The sequence below is a fragment of the Panthera tigris genome, chromosome A1, assembly GCF_018350195.1.
Source record: "Panthera tigris isolate Pti1 chromosome A1, P.tigris_Pti1_mat1.1, whole genome shotgun sequence".
Classification (NCBI taxonomy): Eukaryota; Metazoa; Chordata; class Mammalia; order Carnivora; family Felidae; genus Panthera; species Panthera tigris.
The window spans coordinates 135,421,916-135,438,640 of record NC_056660.1 but is presented as its reverse complement, the minus strand read 5'-3'; the positions used below and the strand labels follow the sequence as shown (position 1 = coordinate 135,438,640).

The 16,725-nt window shown below is 41.0% G+C and overlaps 1 protein-coding gene across 2 annotated transcripts in view; it reads right to left on the bottom strand.

Annotated features, from left to right (window-relative positions):
- Window positions 1–7,672: 7,672 nt before the first annotated feature.
- Window positions 7,673–16,725, bottom strand: part of OCLN (occludin) — a 53,550-nt gene continuing 44,497 nt past the window's right edge. For both annotated transcript variants that reach the window (XM_007079867.3, XM_042987866.1), the window contains exons 6-9: window positions 15,124–15,339; window positions 11,974–12,145; window positions 10,761–10,802; window positions 7,673–8,585 (exon numbers count right to left, since the gene is read on the bottom strand). In XM_007079867.3, coding sequence (XP_007079929.2) covers window positions 8,484–8,585; window positions 10,761–10,802; window positions 11,974–12,145; window positions 15,124–15,339 — 532 coding nt within the window. In that variant the 3' untranslated portion in view covers window positions 7,673–8,483. The remainder of the gene's footprint in view (window positions 8,586–10,760; window positions 10,803–11,973; window positions 12,146–15,123; window positions 15,340–16,725) is intronic.

Below are 16,725 nucleotides of genomic sequence, written 5' to 3'. Positions count from 1 at the left end.
AGTCCGCTCCAAGGACGATGCGGAAATCGTTCCCCTGTGCGCGGCGGCGACGGACGAAACGTTCCGGTTGCTTCGAGCCGGTGCTGGTGCTGGACCCTCGTGGGCGGACACGTAGCTGGAGCTGACTTAGGGTGCGAGGAAGGTCCTCTTACCCCATTTCCAGCAGTTATTCACAAAGAGGTGGGAAGAGTGATCGCCGTCTACCAGGATCTGACGAGCTTGATTTTTGTTATATTATTTCTAAAAGGTTGGCGTGAATGACTCTAATAGCAGCAGCAGCAGCAGCAGCAGCAGCAGCAGCAGCAGCAGCAGAAGCAGCTGGGCCAGAACCTTGATGGACAACGGTTTTCTGGGAAGACCCCGCTGCTCCTGCTGTTCATGGAACAAGTATTATTGAGCACCTGCTGTGGGCCTGCGACAGTTCTAGGCACTGAGTAAATAGCAGTGAAAAACTAACAAATCCTTGCCCTCCTGGAATTTTGCTTCTACCATGAAAGTATTTATCAAGAAAAGCATACTGTATCAAATGGCGATAGCGCCAATAGAAATTAAGCATGGAAGGGGGAAAGGGTGGCAGCTTAAAATAGTCTAGTCAGGGGGCGCCTGGGTGGCTCAGTCGGTTAAGCCTCCGACTTCGGCTCAGGTCACGATCTCGCGGTCCGCGGGTTCGCGCCCCGCGTCGGGCTCTGGGCTGATGGCTCAGAGCCTGGAGCCTGCTTCCGATTCTGTGTTTCCCTCTCTCTCTGCCCCTCCCCCGTTCATGCTGTGTCTCTCTCTGTCTGAAAAATAAATAAACGTTAAAAAAAATTTTTTTTTAAAAATAGTCTAGTCAGAGGAACCCTCGCTGAGAAGATGGTTGAGCCATGACCAGAATGAGAAAGGGAGTTAACCATGCTGATACCTAGAGAAAGACCTCCCCAGACAGAGAACTGCAAGTGCTAAGGTCCTGAGGTGGAAACACAATGATGTGTTTCAGGGACTGGGTGAGGAAATGGTTGAGTGATCGCTGCTGAAATCTGGTGGGAGTGCTGAACATTTATAACTTTTGGAGGAATGTTAGTGGTTTGGACTAGTATAGTATGGCAGTGCAGCTAGTGAGAAGATTGGATTCTGGAATCTGTTGGATTCTGCTCCAACAGAGCAGATGGGTGTTAGGATCCAATGACCCAGTTTTCAGTTGAGGTGTTGTAAGGTTAGAGTTGCAGTTACTGAGAGGGTGAAGGGGTGGTAAGGACAGTTCAGTTTTGGACAAGTTTGAGATGTTTGAGATGCCTGCTAATACATCTGGAATTACCAGTGTGCACGAAAACTGCAATACCTTAAAAAAGGCAGCTGATGGGGCACTTGGGTGGCCCAGTCGATTAGGTGTCCGACTTCCCCTCAAGTCATGATCTCAGGGTGCGTGCATGAGGTAGAGCTCCGCATCAGGCTCTGTGCTGACAGCTCAGAGCCTGGAGCCTGCTTCAGATTCTGTTTCCCTCTCTCGCTGCCCCTCTCCCCTTTTCAAAAATAAAGAAACATTAAAATTTTTTTTTAAAAAAAGACGACTGATGTCAACCTTCTCAAGGAGAAACCAAAACAAGAACAGGAAAACCAGTTAAGCAGAGGCATACAGTCAATATTTTTGAACAAATAGGCTAGAAACACAATGTATTAAGATGACCTAAGGGTTTTTCACGTGTCTATGTGGAAATCCATAAACCTTAATTTTTACAACCGAAACGATTATACCTTGTGACACGTAATTATACATCAGAGAACTGCTCGCAAGCGTGTAAACTCCTTACCCTTTTTATGTATAATCTCTGGTAAAGCTAAAAGTTTCAGAGCAGTTCTGAGCCATCTGAAACACTTTCCTGGGCTAGGGTCCTCAGTAAAACAACATATAATACATTTAGTAACCTATTTGAGGTTGGCTTTTTTTTTTTTCCCACAGTTGATTCTAGCATTTCCCACACTTGAGAAATGGAGAGGCAAGGCACATCTAGAGCATTGGAAAAAGGTTACCGCAGGAGAGGAATAATAGAAAGGAACTGTATGTGCTGGGGCTTCTTTACTTCCCCATCAGTATATGCTTCCCCGCTGTTGCTTTGTTGGTACCAAAATCTTTCCTTGTGTTCTGGCCCCTCAAAAACATAAATACAAGGCATCCTGCATAGTAGTGGAAAGAACAGACTTGGATTTAAAATCAGTCTCCGCCACACTAGCAGGGTGACCACAAGCAAGTCACAACCTAAGTTTGACCTATAAAATGGGGATACCTTTACCTACCCTACAGGGCTTACACATCACACAGGGGAAACTCCGTTACCAGCATTTTTACTTACCCCCAGAAAACAAGGCCTTACCGTTTATTTTCGGTACTGGCTTTAAAAGGGGGAGGGGCGCCTGGGTGGCTCAGTCTGCGGAGCACCAGCCTCTTGGTTTAGCTCAGGTCAGGATCTCCGGGTTCTTGAGTTCAAGCCCAGCATTGGGCTCTGTGCTGACAGTGCAGAGCCTGCTTGGGATTCTCTCTCTCCCTCTCTCTCTGCCCCTCACTTGCTCACCCTCTCTTTCTCTCTCTGAAAATTAATATATAAAAACTTTTAAAAAATTATAAAAAGGAGAGGAAGAGGGGTGACTGGTTGGCACAGTTGGTAGAGCATGTGACTCTTGATCTCAGGGTTGTGAGTTTGAGCCCCACATTGGGTGTAGAGATTACTTAAAAATAAAATCTTTAGGGGCGCCTGGGTGGCTCGGTCGGTTAAGTGTCTGACTTCAGCTCAGGTCATGATCTCACAGACCGTGAGTTCGAGCCCTGCATCAGGCTCTGGGCTGATGGCTCAGAGCCTGGAGCCTGCTTCCGATTCTGTGTCTCCCTCTCTGTCTGCCCCTCCCCCGTTCATGCTCTGTCTCTCTCTGTCTCAAAAATAAACGTAATAAATAAATAAATAAATAAATAAATAAATAAATAAATAAATAAAATCTTTAGGGGAGCGCCTGTGTGGCTCAGGTGGTAAAGTGTCCGACTCTTGATCTCACCTCAGGTCATGATCTCCCAGTTCATGGGTTTGAGCCCTGCTCTCGGGCTCTGTGCTGACAGCACAAAGCCTGCTTGGGATTTTCTCTCTCTAAAAGTATTTTTTCATGTTTACTTATTTTTTGTTTAAAAAAGATTTAATGTCTTATTTTATTTTTGAGAGAGAGATGGAATGCAAGTGGGGGAGGGGCGGAGAGAGAGGGAGACACAGAATCTGAAGCGGGCTCCAGGCTCTGAGCTGTCAGCACTCAAACTCGAGAACTGTGAGATCATGACCTGAGCTAAAGTCAGATGCTCAACCGACTGAGCCACCCAGGTGCTCCAAAAGTAAACATTTTAAAACAATAAATTTTTTTCAAAAAAATTAAAAGGAGAGGAGAAATTAGCACTGCTGATCCTAGTGCCATTTTTGCACCCCCCACATCGTTGACTCTCCTCAGGACTTTTTCTTTGCCCTTCTTACTTTTCCCCTATGGTCCCTTCCATTAACTCCACTTTTTCCTTTTTCTTTCCCTCCATTCCGGTTGGCCATCGTATTCCAAGACGGGATGCATTCCTTTGGGACAAGTGGCCACACCCCCAAGTCCCAAGTATATATCCTGTGTATGTTCACTATCCATCAGTCTGGGAACAACTTTTTTTTAATTAAAAAAGCATTTTTAAAAAATTTTAAGTAGCCTCCACACCCAATGTGGGGTTTGGACTCACGACCCTGAGATCAACAGTCATATGCTTTACGGACTGAGCCAGTCAGGAGCCCCTAAGGAAGGCCTTTGTTTTTAATGAAAAACTAGGAAAAGAACAGGAGTTCCCAATAAATTTAAAGCTTATTGGTGGAGAGGAGGCTGAATCATTTAAACAACTGTATAGATGTTATTCGTAGATCTTGACTCAAGTAGGAGTGGTACTAAGGCAAAACAAAAAATGCATAAATCCATGGATTATAATCTCTTGCCATAATTATGACTGACATAATATTCTAATTGTGTGCAAATGGGTAGAATAAAGAAATGGATCTAACCTAGCCTAATGTTTCAACTAGTAAAACTCGGGGACAACTGTGAAGAATGAAACAGTTCTTTGCCCATGGGTAGCTGGACACAGTCCACTGAGTTAAGAAATTTATGAAGAGCTCCGCCCATGTTATTAACCTGAAATTCAGGGTGTACAACTTTGGAGAATGGGAGAGGTGAGCCTGCCTATTCCAATGCCTTTATTTTTTATTTTTATTTTTTAATGTTTATTTTTGAGAGAGAGAGCACAAGCAGGGGAGGGGCAGACAGAGAGAGAAAGAGACTGAGACACAGAATCTGAAGCAGGCTCCAGGCTCTGGGTGTCAGCACAGAGCCCAGGACAGAGTTTGAACTCAGGAGCTATTAGATTATGACCTGAGCTGAAGTCAGACACTTAACTGATTGAACCACCCAGGCACCCCTCCAATACCTTTAGATAGAACCTAAATCATTCCAGAGAAAGACTCACTGAAAACCTGCACAATTGCTTTTAACAGTACCTAATAGTCCTTATTTTGATATGTAAATCCATCTTTTAAAGCACCTGTTCATTATCCATGAAGTTGTGGCTAAGCCTAATGCAGCTGTCTAGAATTCAAAAGAATTTATAGCCTAAGTTTATAAATTCATAGCCTAATTTATAGCACCCAGCACTGACCAAGCATATAGGGATTGGGACGATACATACATTCTTAAAACACTTTTTGCTTTTTAAAAGCTTGTTTAAAGCATCACCTTCCAGCTTTGGGAGATAAGAGCCCTCATTTATTACTGCCCGACAAGGACTGTGGCTAAGTCCCACATGAACCTTAATAACAACTATGAGATCAGGTACAAATAGCTCTCACACAAATAAGCAAACTGAAGGAGAGGAAGGGTAAATAATGTGTCCAAGGTCAAGTAATTGCTGGAGGGCAAAGCAAGAACACAACAACCCAAGCAGGGAAGAGCGAGCTGTTCCTGTGGCAGCAATTAGAAATCTTGGGGAGACGCCTACATTTTGTTGCAGTCACACACACACAAAATCAGTTATGTTTCCATGCTTTTCTCTAACCACAAAGTGGCATTATTTTAAGTGTTTTCTAAAAACTACCCAAGTTACTTGGGCATTTTTATGAAAACTATTATCATTAAAAGAAATGTTAATATGAGACACAGAAGGGATAATACACCCCTGTATCTAATTCATTTGTCTTTTTTTTTTAATGTTTACTTTTGAGAGAGAGAGAGAGAGAGAGAGACAGCGTGAGTGGGGGAGGGGCAGAGACAGAGGGAGACACAAAATCCGAAGCAGGTTCCAGGTTCCAAGCTGTCAGCAAAGAACCTGACTCAGGGCTCAAACTCATGAACTGTGAGATCATGACCTGAGCCAAAATCAAGAGTTGGACACCTAACCGACTGAGCCACCCAGGTGCCACTGTTCTTACCCTTCTTTACACACACACACCCACTCAGATCTTTACAGATACTTCAGATATTTCATATGAAGCATTTTACATTAATTCAAAGTACTTAAAATGCACTTACAATTAAAATACAAAATTTTATTAACACCATACAGACCAATCTCTTCTTACCCAAAACATTAATTTAGTGACAGTCAACCTAGAACAGGAGTACAGAGCCTATTATTTTCAACAGATCAAGCTTCCAATCCTAGTTTAATCACTTGCTAGTACGTGACAGTGGACTAATCTACCACATTATTTTTCTTTCCTGTAAAATGAGAATGAGAAATGATAACGTCAATAGAATGATATAAGGAATAAGTGATAATTTCACGTGTGTATACAATGTAACTTTTAGTATAAGTACCAATAGACTTAAATTTATTTCACAAAATAAAAGGCATATATGACAAAACTAACACCTGTCATTTCTTGGTGGTGGATATATGTGTTTAAGTTTATTCATTTTTGAGAGAGAGAGAGAGCGAGCAGGGAAGGGGCAGAGAGAGGGAGGGAGAGAGAGAATCCCAAGCAGGCTCCATACTATCAGCGTGGAGCCTGACGTGAGGCTCAAACCCACAAATCGTGAGATCACGACCTGAGCAGAAACCAAGAGTTGGATGCTTAACCAACTGAGCCACCCAGGCACCCTGGATATTTGTATTTTTCATTTTCTATACTTCTTTAAATTTTTCAAGATAAAGAGAAATTAAAATATTGATTTTGCCTTTTATCACAGAATCACCTACGTAAGGGAATCACTGTATGCAATTAACCTTTACTAACGACCACATCCTTTCACAACAGAACGTATGGAATGTTCTTTATAGAAGACAGAAGCACACATAAGAATCTCAGGTCAGAGGGGCACCTGGATAGCTCAGTTCAGTGTTGCCTCTTGATTTCCGCTTAGGTCATGATCTCATGCCTTGAGGGTTCAAGCCCTATATCGGGTTCTGAACTGACAGAGTGGAGCCTGCTTGGGATTCTCTCTCTCTCTCTCTCTCTCTCTCTCTCTCTCTCTCCCCTCCTCACTCCTCACCCATCTCCCTCCCCCCACTCACACATGCTCTTTTTCATTAAAAAAAACAACAACAAAAAAACTTAAAAAGAATCTCAGGTCAGACATGGAAGAGACTTCTGACATCTAACCTAAATCTCCTTTTTCCAAACTAGAAATATGCCTGGGTGCTTCTTTAAAGTTACATCCAGCTGGTTAATACCAAGCAGTCTTTAAGTACATTTGAAAAATGACTTTCTTGTTTTTTTATTTCAAAGTTCAACCTTATGACACAAGTTTACAATGGAAACTCATGCTATTTGGTTTTCTGCATTCAGGTGAACTGAACAGTACTATTTTGTCAGAACACTGGCAATTTTGCCATCTTCATAATCTAAGTACACGAACTTCCAAGAACAAAGAGATTTATATTTTAGCATGCATAAAAATGAGTTAAGTTCCTCAAAAGAGTCCTTGCCATTTGGTGTGAATCCAAAAGGCATGAAAACTATAAACTACTACCTTTTGTAGTAAGTATGTACAGCACACGGAAAATTAAGAATTTCTTCAATTTGAAGAAATGAACAATGTTATAAAAGAAACATTATTTTAAGGTTTATCTTTGGAAAATGATTCAGACTTGTATATAATGTCTGAATTGCATACTAATGATTAAAGGTTATTCTTCCAAAATTTTCACAAAAAGCACTCTAAACTGGCGGTGGGGGGGGGGGGATAAAAACAATCAACTTGGCTAGCTATATGCCCACTACTATCAGCTAATTTTACTTTACTAATAAAAATTTTAATTAAAAAAAAAAAAGTGGTGAGACCAAGGGCACCATCTGAAATAATTTGATGTTTTGTTGTATTGTGCTGTATTCAGCCTTCTTATAACTGAAAGACTGGGAAATTCAGCAACCAGCACAGCAACCAATATAGTTTAATGCAATAAACTATATACTCCGGTAAAACTGAGTGTAATTTTCCACATCTTCATATCAACAGCACGAATGATGTCAAACAAGTATATGAAAGAAAACACCAGGTTTAATACCTTATAAAATATGTACAGAACTTGAATATTCTCTTAAGATACAATCCAAGTCACAACCGAATTAGCAATGTAATGAGATATTCTGATATAATGAAAAAGCCTAGTTGGTTTAAAAAAAGGAAACAAACACACATGTAAACCATAAAAGATTTAAAAGAATTTTAAAATACACAACCAAATTCTAACCAGGTTTAAACTGTGATTTTTAAAAAGTGAATACCTGTATGTATTTACAATCTTTAAGTTTCACCATGTGTTATTTTTACATGATCTTTATTATCTGGATAGCACACAACAATGAAAAGCTCTTTTAACCACTTATACACAGAAAACAAAAAAATGAATAGGGAGGTTGAGAGAATGCACTAGCCACAGGAGCTAAGGGAAAGGCCAAGGGACTTTAATTAATGGAGTCAAGTCGTAAAACAGACTTAACCAAAACTATAAGCCAGGAAACAGGCAGATTCACTTCAGAGCCTTCACTGCAGGGACCCAGTCTCCCTACCTGAAAAGAAATGATTATAAATAACAGTTCTGAAGACAGATTTCTGGGAGGAATGGATGAGATCACCAATGTGAACTAGTGAGTGCACTTAGGTGTTAAGAAAACACTGCCTGAGTGTGCAAGTTCATAGCACAGTTCACCATGGGACCTGCCTTCAAGGTTTAAAAACCTCAACCTATAGTCAGTCCTTAATATAAGAGCCGAAGTTTAAAGTACAGAATCCTTAATTGGAGTGTTCAGCCCAGTTGATTATCAAAAGCTATTTATAAAATGCTTCAATACTGATGATATTAAACTGATGATAGTAAAGCCACCAAAAGTATGTAATGTGACAAAGGTTTGTCTTCCTGGGTTAGAATCCAGTCATTTTGCCTTCTGACAACATTGCAGAGATGTCAAATAACTTCTTAATCTCTCAAACAATGTGGTATCATCTGCCTTCTATGTCTTCTGTCTGTCATAATCTCCAACCATCTTCTTGATGTGCGACAATTTACTCTTCAACTGCTTGCAATAATTCCTCTTACTTTTGTAATCTGCAGACTTGGGGCAAAAAAAAAAGCCAAGTAAACTTAACAAAATAAAAACAAGTTGTGTTAGCTGCTAGGAAGGCAGAGGTGAGCCAAAAAACCACAGAATATTAGTCAAATGAAATTGCTGGGGTGTTGAATAGAGTAATATGCACAGTGATCTGGCAGTTTCTCTGACCATTCTGACCCAACAGGCAATGGATTCTTTTTGCTTAGTCATATCTTCTGAGTTTTACAAAACATATACTAATTTCTAGTGATTTATAAAGTGACCCCAAAAATTGACTCACCTTTCTGCTAACACATCATCTAAAAAAAAATCAGTACCTGTTTCAGATTCTGTGTCTCCCTCTCTCTGACCCTCCCCCGTTCATGCTCTGTCTCTCTCTGTCTCAAAAATAAATAAACGTTGGGGCGCCTGGGTGGCTCAGTCGGTTAGACGTCCGACTTCAGCCCAGGTCACGATCTCGCGGTCCATGAGTTCGAGCCCCGACTCGGGCTCTGGGCTGATGGCTCAGAGCCTGGAGCCTGCTTCTGATTCTGTGTCTCCCTCTCTCTCTGCCCCTCCCCTGTTCATGCTCTGTCTCTCTCTGTCTCAAAAATAAATAAACGTTAAAAAAAAAAATTAAAAAAAATAAAAATAAATAAATAAACGTTAAAAAAAAATTTTTTTTTAAAAATCAGTAAAACAGGGGTGCCTGGCTGGCTCAGTGGATGGAACATGTGACTCTTGGTCTCTGGGTTGTAGGTTCAAGCCCCATGTTGGGTGTAGAAATTACTTAAAAATAAATAAAATCCTTAAAAAAAAAAAATCAGTACAACAAAAACTGGCGATATCAGTTGACTTGGAAAAGGAGGAATGGGTAAAGAGACAGGAAATTTTAGTATATATTCTTTAATTTTATTTTTTTATTTTTTATGTAATCTCTATACCCAACATGGGGCTTAAACTCACAACCCCGAGATCAAGAGTCATGTTCTACTGACTGAATTAGCCAGGCGCCCCACTATATAAAACTCTTGCATTTAAAATTACAGTGTTTTGTGACTTCAAAAAATTTTAATATAAAATCCTTTAAAAACAAAGCTTTAAATCAAGAAAGATTAATAACGCCAAGTGTTTACAAGGATATGGAGCAAAAGGAATATGCACACTTCAGTGGGAATATAAACTGGCAATCCAGGAAAGCTGTTTGACACTATTTAAGCCAAGGTTAGACAGACAGACCCAATGACCCTGCAATTCCACTCCCAAATATATCCTTAACATACGTGTGCAGATGTGCACAGACACATTCAAAAATGTTTTAAGTTGCATTAATTATAAAAGCCATAATCTAGGAATAACCCAAAGGCTCACTAAAGAAAGAATGGATGAATCAGTTGTCTTTTATTTACCAAGTAAAAATAAATGAACCATAGCCACACACAAAAATATGAATGGGTATTCAAAAAGAGCAAAAGAAATTACACATGAAAAATACATACTATAGATGCCATTTACATCAAGTTCAAAATAGGCAAAACTCATTTATGATGTTAGAAATTAGGATGGTAGTTATCTGTGGGGAGAGTAAAAATTGGAGGGGAGTTCCAGAGGGAGTTGCCTAGGAAACTAGGAAATATATTTCTTCATCTTGGTGCCAGGTACAAAGGTATATGGTGGTTGGTGAAAATTTACCAAGTTGTGCACTCAGAATTTGTGCAAGTTTCTGTATGTATACTTCAACTTTAAAAAAAAAAAGCTTGGGGCACCTGGGTGGCTCAGTCGGTTGAGCGTCCGACTTTGGCTCAGGTTATGATCTTGTGGTTTGTGGGTTCAAGCCCCACATCGGGCTCTGTGCAGACAGCTCAGAGCCTGGAGCCTGCTTCGGATTCTGTGTCTCCCTCTCTCTCTGCCCTTCCCTTGCTCGTGCTCTGCCTCTCTCTCTCTCTTTCTCTTTGTCTCAAAAATAAACAAACATTAAAAAAATAAAATAATCTTAAAAAATCAGTATTGGCTATAGTTGCAAACAACTGAAATTAAGGTCCTAACTTCTCAGGTACAGTTTTCACCTTGTAATGATAAGGCCTTTTGTCATAATCAGTGCTTGTGTGACTAGGTATTCACAGTCATTCCAAAGGTTAAATAAAAAACACATACTAGAAACATTCTCTCCGAAAGAATCTTACAATCTGGAATACTTACTCCCTTCACTTGCTTCAGTCTATTGTACTCATCAGCAGCAGCCTATCAAGGAGAAACACAATAGAATATGTTCAGGGGGGAATCTTCTCTTTCAAAAATGACATTCCTGATGTTATATTCTGGAGCTAAAACTGCCAACAATACCCCAAATACAGGAAATTAAAATAATGAAGTCTTTAGGTCCTTAAAGCTATTATTCATATAGTCAGCAAGAGAGCCTGGAGGAAGCCAGGACAGAGGAATTTAAGACCTATTCCTCACATTCCATTCCCATAGACAGGTAATGGTTCTGCTGCTTCTCATCACTCCCCATGCGGGTCCATGGGCCGTGCTGACCCCACAGAGATCTTCTGTAAAGTGTAGCTCTCATCTGGTTATACCCCATTATGAAATTGGTCTGAACTCCCAGTAACTACCCCGTGTATGCATATTACATACATTGTTAAGTGAACATGTTGTATTATAAATAATTTGAGCAACAAAATAAAGTAGTATTGGATTATAACCCAACGTATAAAATAGATATATTTATGAGTCAATACTGGTATAAGTGAATGATTAAGTAAATGGGAGGAAGTAACCAATTTCTCATGCACAAGAGTTCCAAATAATTTGTGTAGGTACACAGTCTTTAAAGAGCTGGAACATAATTCTCCATTCCTTAGGTGTGATCTATGCATAGTGACTTCCTTCACTATGAAAGTATGGAAAGGGGGATTAAAAAGGAAAGAGTAACTTTCATGGACAAACGTAACCTCAGCCGGGGGGGAAAGAAAGATAACTTTTTATCAAAGACGGTATGTGTCTAGGTGCACTTTTGCATGAAGGGGATATTTAAACAAACATTTTGGTGACAGTCAGGAGGCAGAATTTAAGGTAGTTTATCTTTCTGTACCCAATTCTGTAATGTTTAATAGTTTACAGAAAGAATGAACAGTGTTTTAAAATAGAAAAAATAATCCAGCTATTTTATTTTTAAACAGGAAGGGATCTATGTACATAGCCTTTTGTTTTCTATTTCTTACTTAACTACATTAGTACACTCTTCAATTTGGAAAGACTTTCATCTGAGACTGGACTTCAATTATTTCTCAATGAAATCAATTTAAAAATTACTAGCAAAATCTGAATCAACATTAATAGAAAGGATACTGTATCTTCATAAATTAGAATGACATCATATATAATATACAATTATCAGGTTTGAATTTACCATGTAGTCTTCACTGTCTTCTCTATAGTCATCCAACTCTTTATCCAGACGAGAAAGTTCTTTATTGATTTCATCAAGTTCTGCCTGTAAGCTCTTGTATTCCTGCAGGCCAGTGTCAAAACTTCTCTTGTAGAGTTGTCTTTGTTGATCTGAAGTGATAGGTGGATATTCCCTAAAAATTCAGTGAGAAAATGACTACTTTTGATTCCAGCAGACATAAAATCCAGTATTTCTTCAGCCAAGACAATAAAGCTGGTGGGACGTGAGAGTGACATTCTCCTGTTTTCTTTTTCTTGCTTATGAGAGGAAGGTGAGAAGCAAGTGAGTTCTCTTAAGAATGATTCTACTTAGAGGCGCCTTAATGGCTCAGTGGGTTAAGGGTCTGACTCTGGCTCAGGTCATGATCTCATGGTTCCTGAGTTCCAGCCCCCGCACTGAGCCCTCTGCTGTCAGCGAGGAGCCTGCTTCAGATCCTCTGTCTCCCTCTCTCTCTGCCCCTCCCTTGCCCGCACTCGCCCCCTCTCTCTCAAAAATAAACATTAAAAAATGTTAAGCGTCCGACTCTTGGTTTGGGCTCAGGTGATAATCTCATGGGTTGGGAGTTCGAGCTCAGCATCTGGCTCTGAGCTGACAGCATGGAACCTGCTCAGGATTCTCTCTCCTCTCTCTCTCTCTGCCTCTCCTGTACATGCACTCTCTCCCTCAATCAATAACCAAATAAACTTAAAAAAAAAAAAAAAAGAATGAATGATTATATTTCTACATCACTGGTTATGGTTTTAAAAATACTATGCTTAGGGGCACCTGGGTGACTCAGTTGGATGAGTGACGGACTCTTGATTTTGGCTCAGGTCATGATCTCACAGTTCCTGAGTTTGAGTCCCGCATTAGACTCTGTGCTGACAGTGCAGAGCCTGCCTGGCAATCTCTCTCTCTCTCCCTCTCTCTCCACTCCTCCCCTACTTGTGTTCTCTCTCTCTCTCTCTCTCTCTCTCTCAAAATAAATAAACTTAAAAAAAATTTAAAAAGGGGCACCTGGGTGGCTCAGTTGGTTAAGCATCTGACTCTCGCTCACACACTCTGTCTCAAAAATAAATAAAAACATTAAAAAATTAAAAAAGAAAATACTATGCTTAGGGGTGTCCCTGGGTGCCTCAGTCAGTTGAGCACCTGACTTGCTCTCAGCTCAGTCTTGATCTCAGGATTGTGCCTCATGTTGGGCTCTGCATTGGGCATGAAGCCTACTTAGAAAAGAAATATAATGCTAATATAATTTTCAGAAATAAAATTGAAAATCATTTATGAAATTTGAGGTTCAAGTCATAGGAACTTATTTATTCTGGAAATACAACACCATGTGACAATAGAATATGTCTAAAATCTTACTTTTTTTAAATGTTTATTTATTTTTTTGAGACACAGAGCATGAGCAGGGATGGGGTAGAGACAGACAGAAACAAGAATCTGAAGCAGCCTAAAAGCTCCAAGCTGTCAGCACAGAGCCCGACGCGGGGCTCAAACTCACGAACCGTGAGATCATGACCTGAACCGAAGTTGGACGCTCATCCGACTGAGCCACCTGGGCACCCCTGAATTTAAAGTGTGAAAACTGGAATACTGGAACACAAAGTGCGTTCCCATCACTACGGCAGCAGAAGAACTGGCTGGTAGCTGGTTGTTTTCTGCCACCAACTACAGTCTTCAGATTCTTTTTTCTTTTTCCAACTTAACTTGTTTTCCTCCACAGAAATGGCTTTTTTAAATCCTTTGATGGTGAGATCAGACATTAAAATGTACATGTACAAAAATGCATGCTCCTTGTACAAATAATCTGGCGATGCATGCAATTCTGTATCCTTTGCATCTCTCAAGAGACTAGCCATTCTTTACATTTCCAGGTGATGCTCTTCACTAATAATCCACTGAGGAAATACTCTGACTTGTTTTACATGATGTAGGAACTTCACAGCAATATGGAATTTCAATTTTTACACCAAAATTGGCCTCCTATCTTCATTTTACAGGGGGGAGAAATTAAATGATTGCTCAAGAGAGAAACAAGAAAACAGTTTCTTAAAACTTTTCATTTAGATGTTCCATGAAACAAGTTAGGAAAGTATTTTATAGCTAGATGACTGAACGTGGCCAAGAACTCTGTTTTTTTGTTCTGTTTTGTTTTTTAAGTCCACCCATTTATTTTGAGAGAGAGAGAGAGAGAGAGAGAGAGAGAGAGAGCACGTGAGCAGGGGGAGGGGCAGACAGAGAGAGAGAGAGGAGAGAGAGAATCCCAAGCAAGGCTTGATCCCACAAACTATGAGATCGTGATCTGAGCCAAAATCAAGAGCCGGACACTCAACCTACTGAGCCCCCCAGGTGCCTCTTGACCAAGAACTCTTGTGGGAAGAAGGGAAGGTGTGGTATGAGAACCACCAGGGAGGCGATGTCAGGCTATGCTACACCACCCACCTCTCACAGCTCGAGAAGCAACGCTGTGACTGACCACCATCCAGACCACAAATGTTTCTGATTCGTGTCCCATTTCTCAGGACACTTGGGCATAAAAGGGCTACACACCATACATGAGGATAGTTAGTGATGATGAAGTATAACTAAACCACCAACACACAAAGGAACTTAACCACAACCTTGGCCAGAACACAAAATTGTTAACTTAATTGTTTACAAAACCGTTTGCCAAAGTCCTCTGGATTAAACTTTTAAAAGAATCTCTGGTCTCCCCATGAAACCTTAACTTAAAAGTAAATGCCAAAACAAAGCCATAGCTCTGGTCTGGGAATTATATAATCAGTAACAAAAGTTCCTCCATACCTGTGTTTTATTTATTTGAAAGACCTTTCTTGGGTGACTACTGGTACAAGTGAAGAGTGAAGTTCATCAGTCATTTTGTGAAAGACACTGAGAGTGTTCTTAAGACGCAATGGAGCCAAACATATCCCCTCTACATCAATCTTTATTACAAAAGAGCACTAAAGAAAAGAACCTCCTGAAATACCATCTCCAGTCCTGGCTGTGCAGGAACGAAATCCTACCACCCAACTCCAATTTGGCAGGCAAAACCCCAAAGCTGACTGGCCCAGGCGACCCATCAGACAGATGTGCGAGTGGTTCCAACACGAGGTGACCCCGTACCTGATCCAGTCCTCCTCCAGCTCGTCGCAGGACTCGCCCCCGGTCGTGTAGTCTGTTTCATAGTGGTCCTGCTCCGGCCTCTTGGACCTTCCCGCCCTTCCTTTCGTAGGTGCCCTTTTTGAAGGCGTCTCAAAGTTACCACTGCTGCTGTAGCGAGGCTGCCTGAAGTCGTCCACCGGTGAAGTCACTGGAAGCTCCTGCACCACCTCAGGCACCCTAACAAAAAAACAGCCATCGTTTTTCAGGGGTCATAGGTACACCACAGCTCTTTGCCAGCAAGTGCGCTGTAGTCACAAGGAGCAGCCACAGTAAGCAGTAAGAGACATCTAAACGTAAGTGCATTCATTCACGTAAGCAGCTCATGTTCCCAACACGGAGCAGATCCCCAGTTTCCCGTGTTCAGTTTCGCACCAGCTCAGATCCTCTGAGACAGACCAGTAGCTTTAAGGTTCCGATGTAAGGGGAGCCCATGTGTAAACATTCCTAAGCAGGATGGATCTAAGATTGCACTTGAGGAAGCCCAGGCTGATCTGGAAGAGGTGTTCACCCGACCTGTGCCAGGGACTTACTCCACAAAAGGCAGGCAGGAAAATAATGCTCAGGATTCTTTTCTACAGGTTCTTCCAGTTTCACGGAATGGTAAGCAGTCAAGAGAAATGCACGTACATATCTACTTTCAGAAGCTGATTCTCAGAGGTAAGCATATTCTAATACTAATTTTAGACTCCTGTGTATCAACTTTCTTTTCAAGATACAATCTTGAAAAAACTAAAGAGACTAAAAATTTAAACAACTGCTATGATAATCCTGCAGCCACGTAGACTGAATGGCCTGGAAGTGTTATCATTAGACTTATTTTCCCAATTGCATCAGTTTTGTTTTTTTGTGTGTGTGGTTTTTTTTTAATTTTTTTTTTTAACATTTATTTATTTTTGCGACAGAGAGAGAGCATGAACAGGGGAGGGTCAGAGAAAGAGGGAGACACAGAATCTGAAACAGACTCTAGACTGTGAGCTGTCAGCACAGAGCCCGACGCGGGGCTCGAACCCACGGACCGTGCGATCATGACCTGAGCCGAAGTCGGACGGTCAACCGACTGAGCCACCCAGGCGCCCCTTGGTTTTTTTTTTTTTAATGCTTATTTATTTTGAGAGAGAGTGCACACATGCAAGAGTGGAGGAGGAGCAGAAAGAGAATCCCAAGCAGGATCCAAGCTGTCAGCACAGAGCCCAACGCAGGGCTCGATCCCACGAACCGTGAGATCGTCACCTGAGCCAAAATCACGAGTCTGAAACTTAACCAACTGAGCCACCCAGGCGCCCCCCACATTGGAATTTTAAGTGCAAATGTTTGTGCCACAAGCATAAATATGAAGCCAAACGTGGAATAAAACACCAAGAGCTGTGGCAACAGTAAAGCACTTCTGAGTAACAGCAATGCGAAACTTAACTTTCCCTGATAGCAAAGCTAAAGAAGGTCAAGAAGAACAATGAAAGAACACAAAGGTCATGCCTGAGACTTTCCACCATCGGCCTGCTATTCAAATCAACTAGTAAAAATGTCTTAAGACTTCTGTTTTCTTATTGCTTTTCCACTTACAGA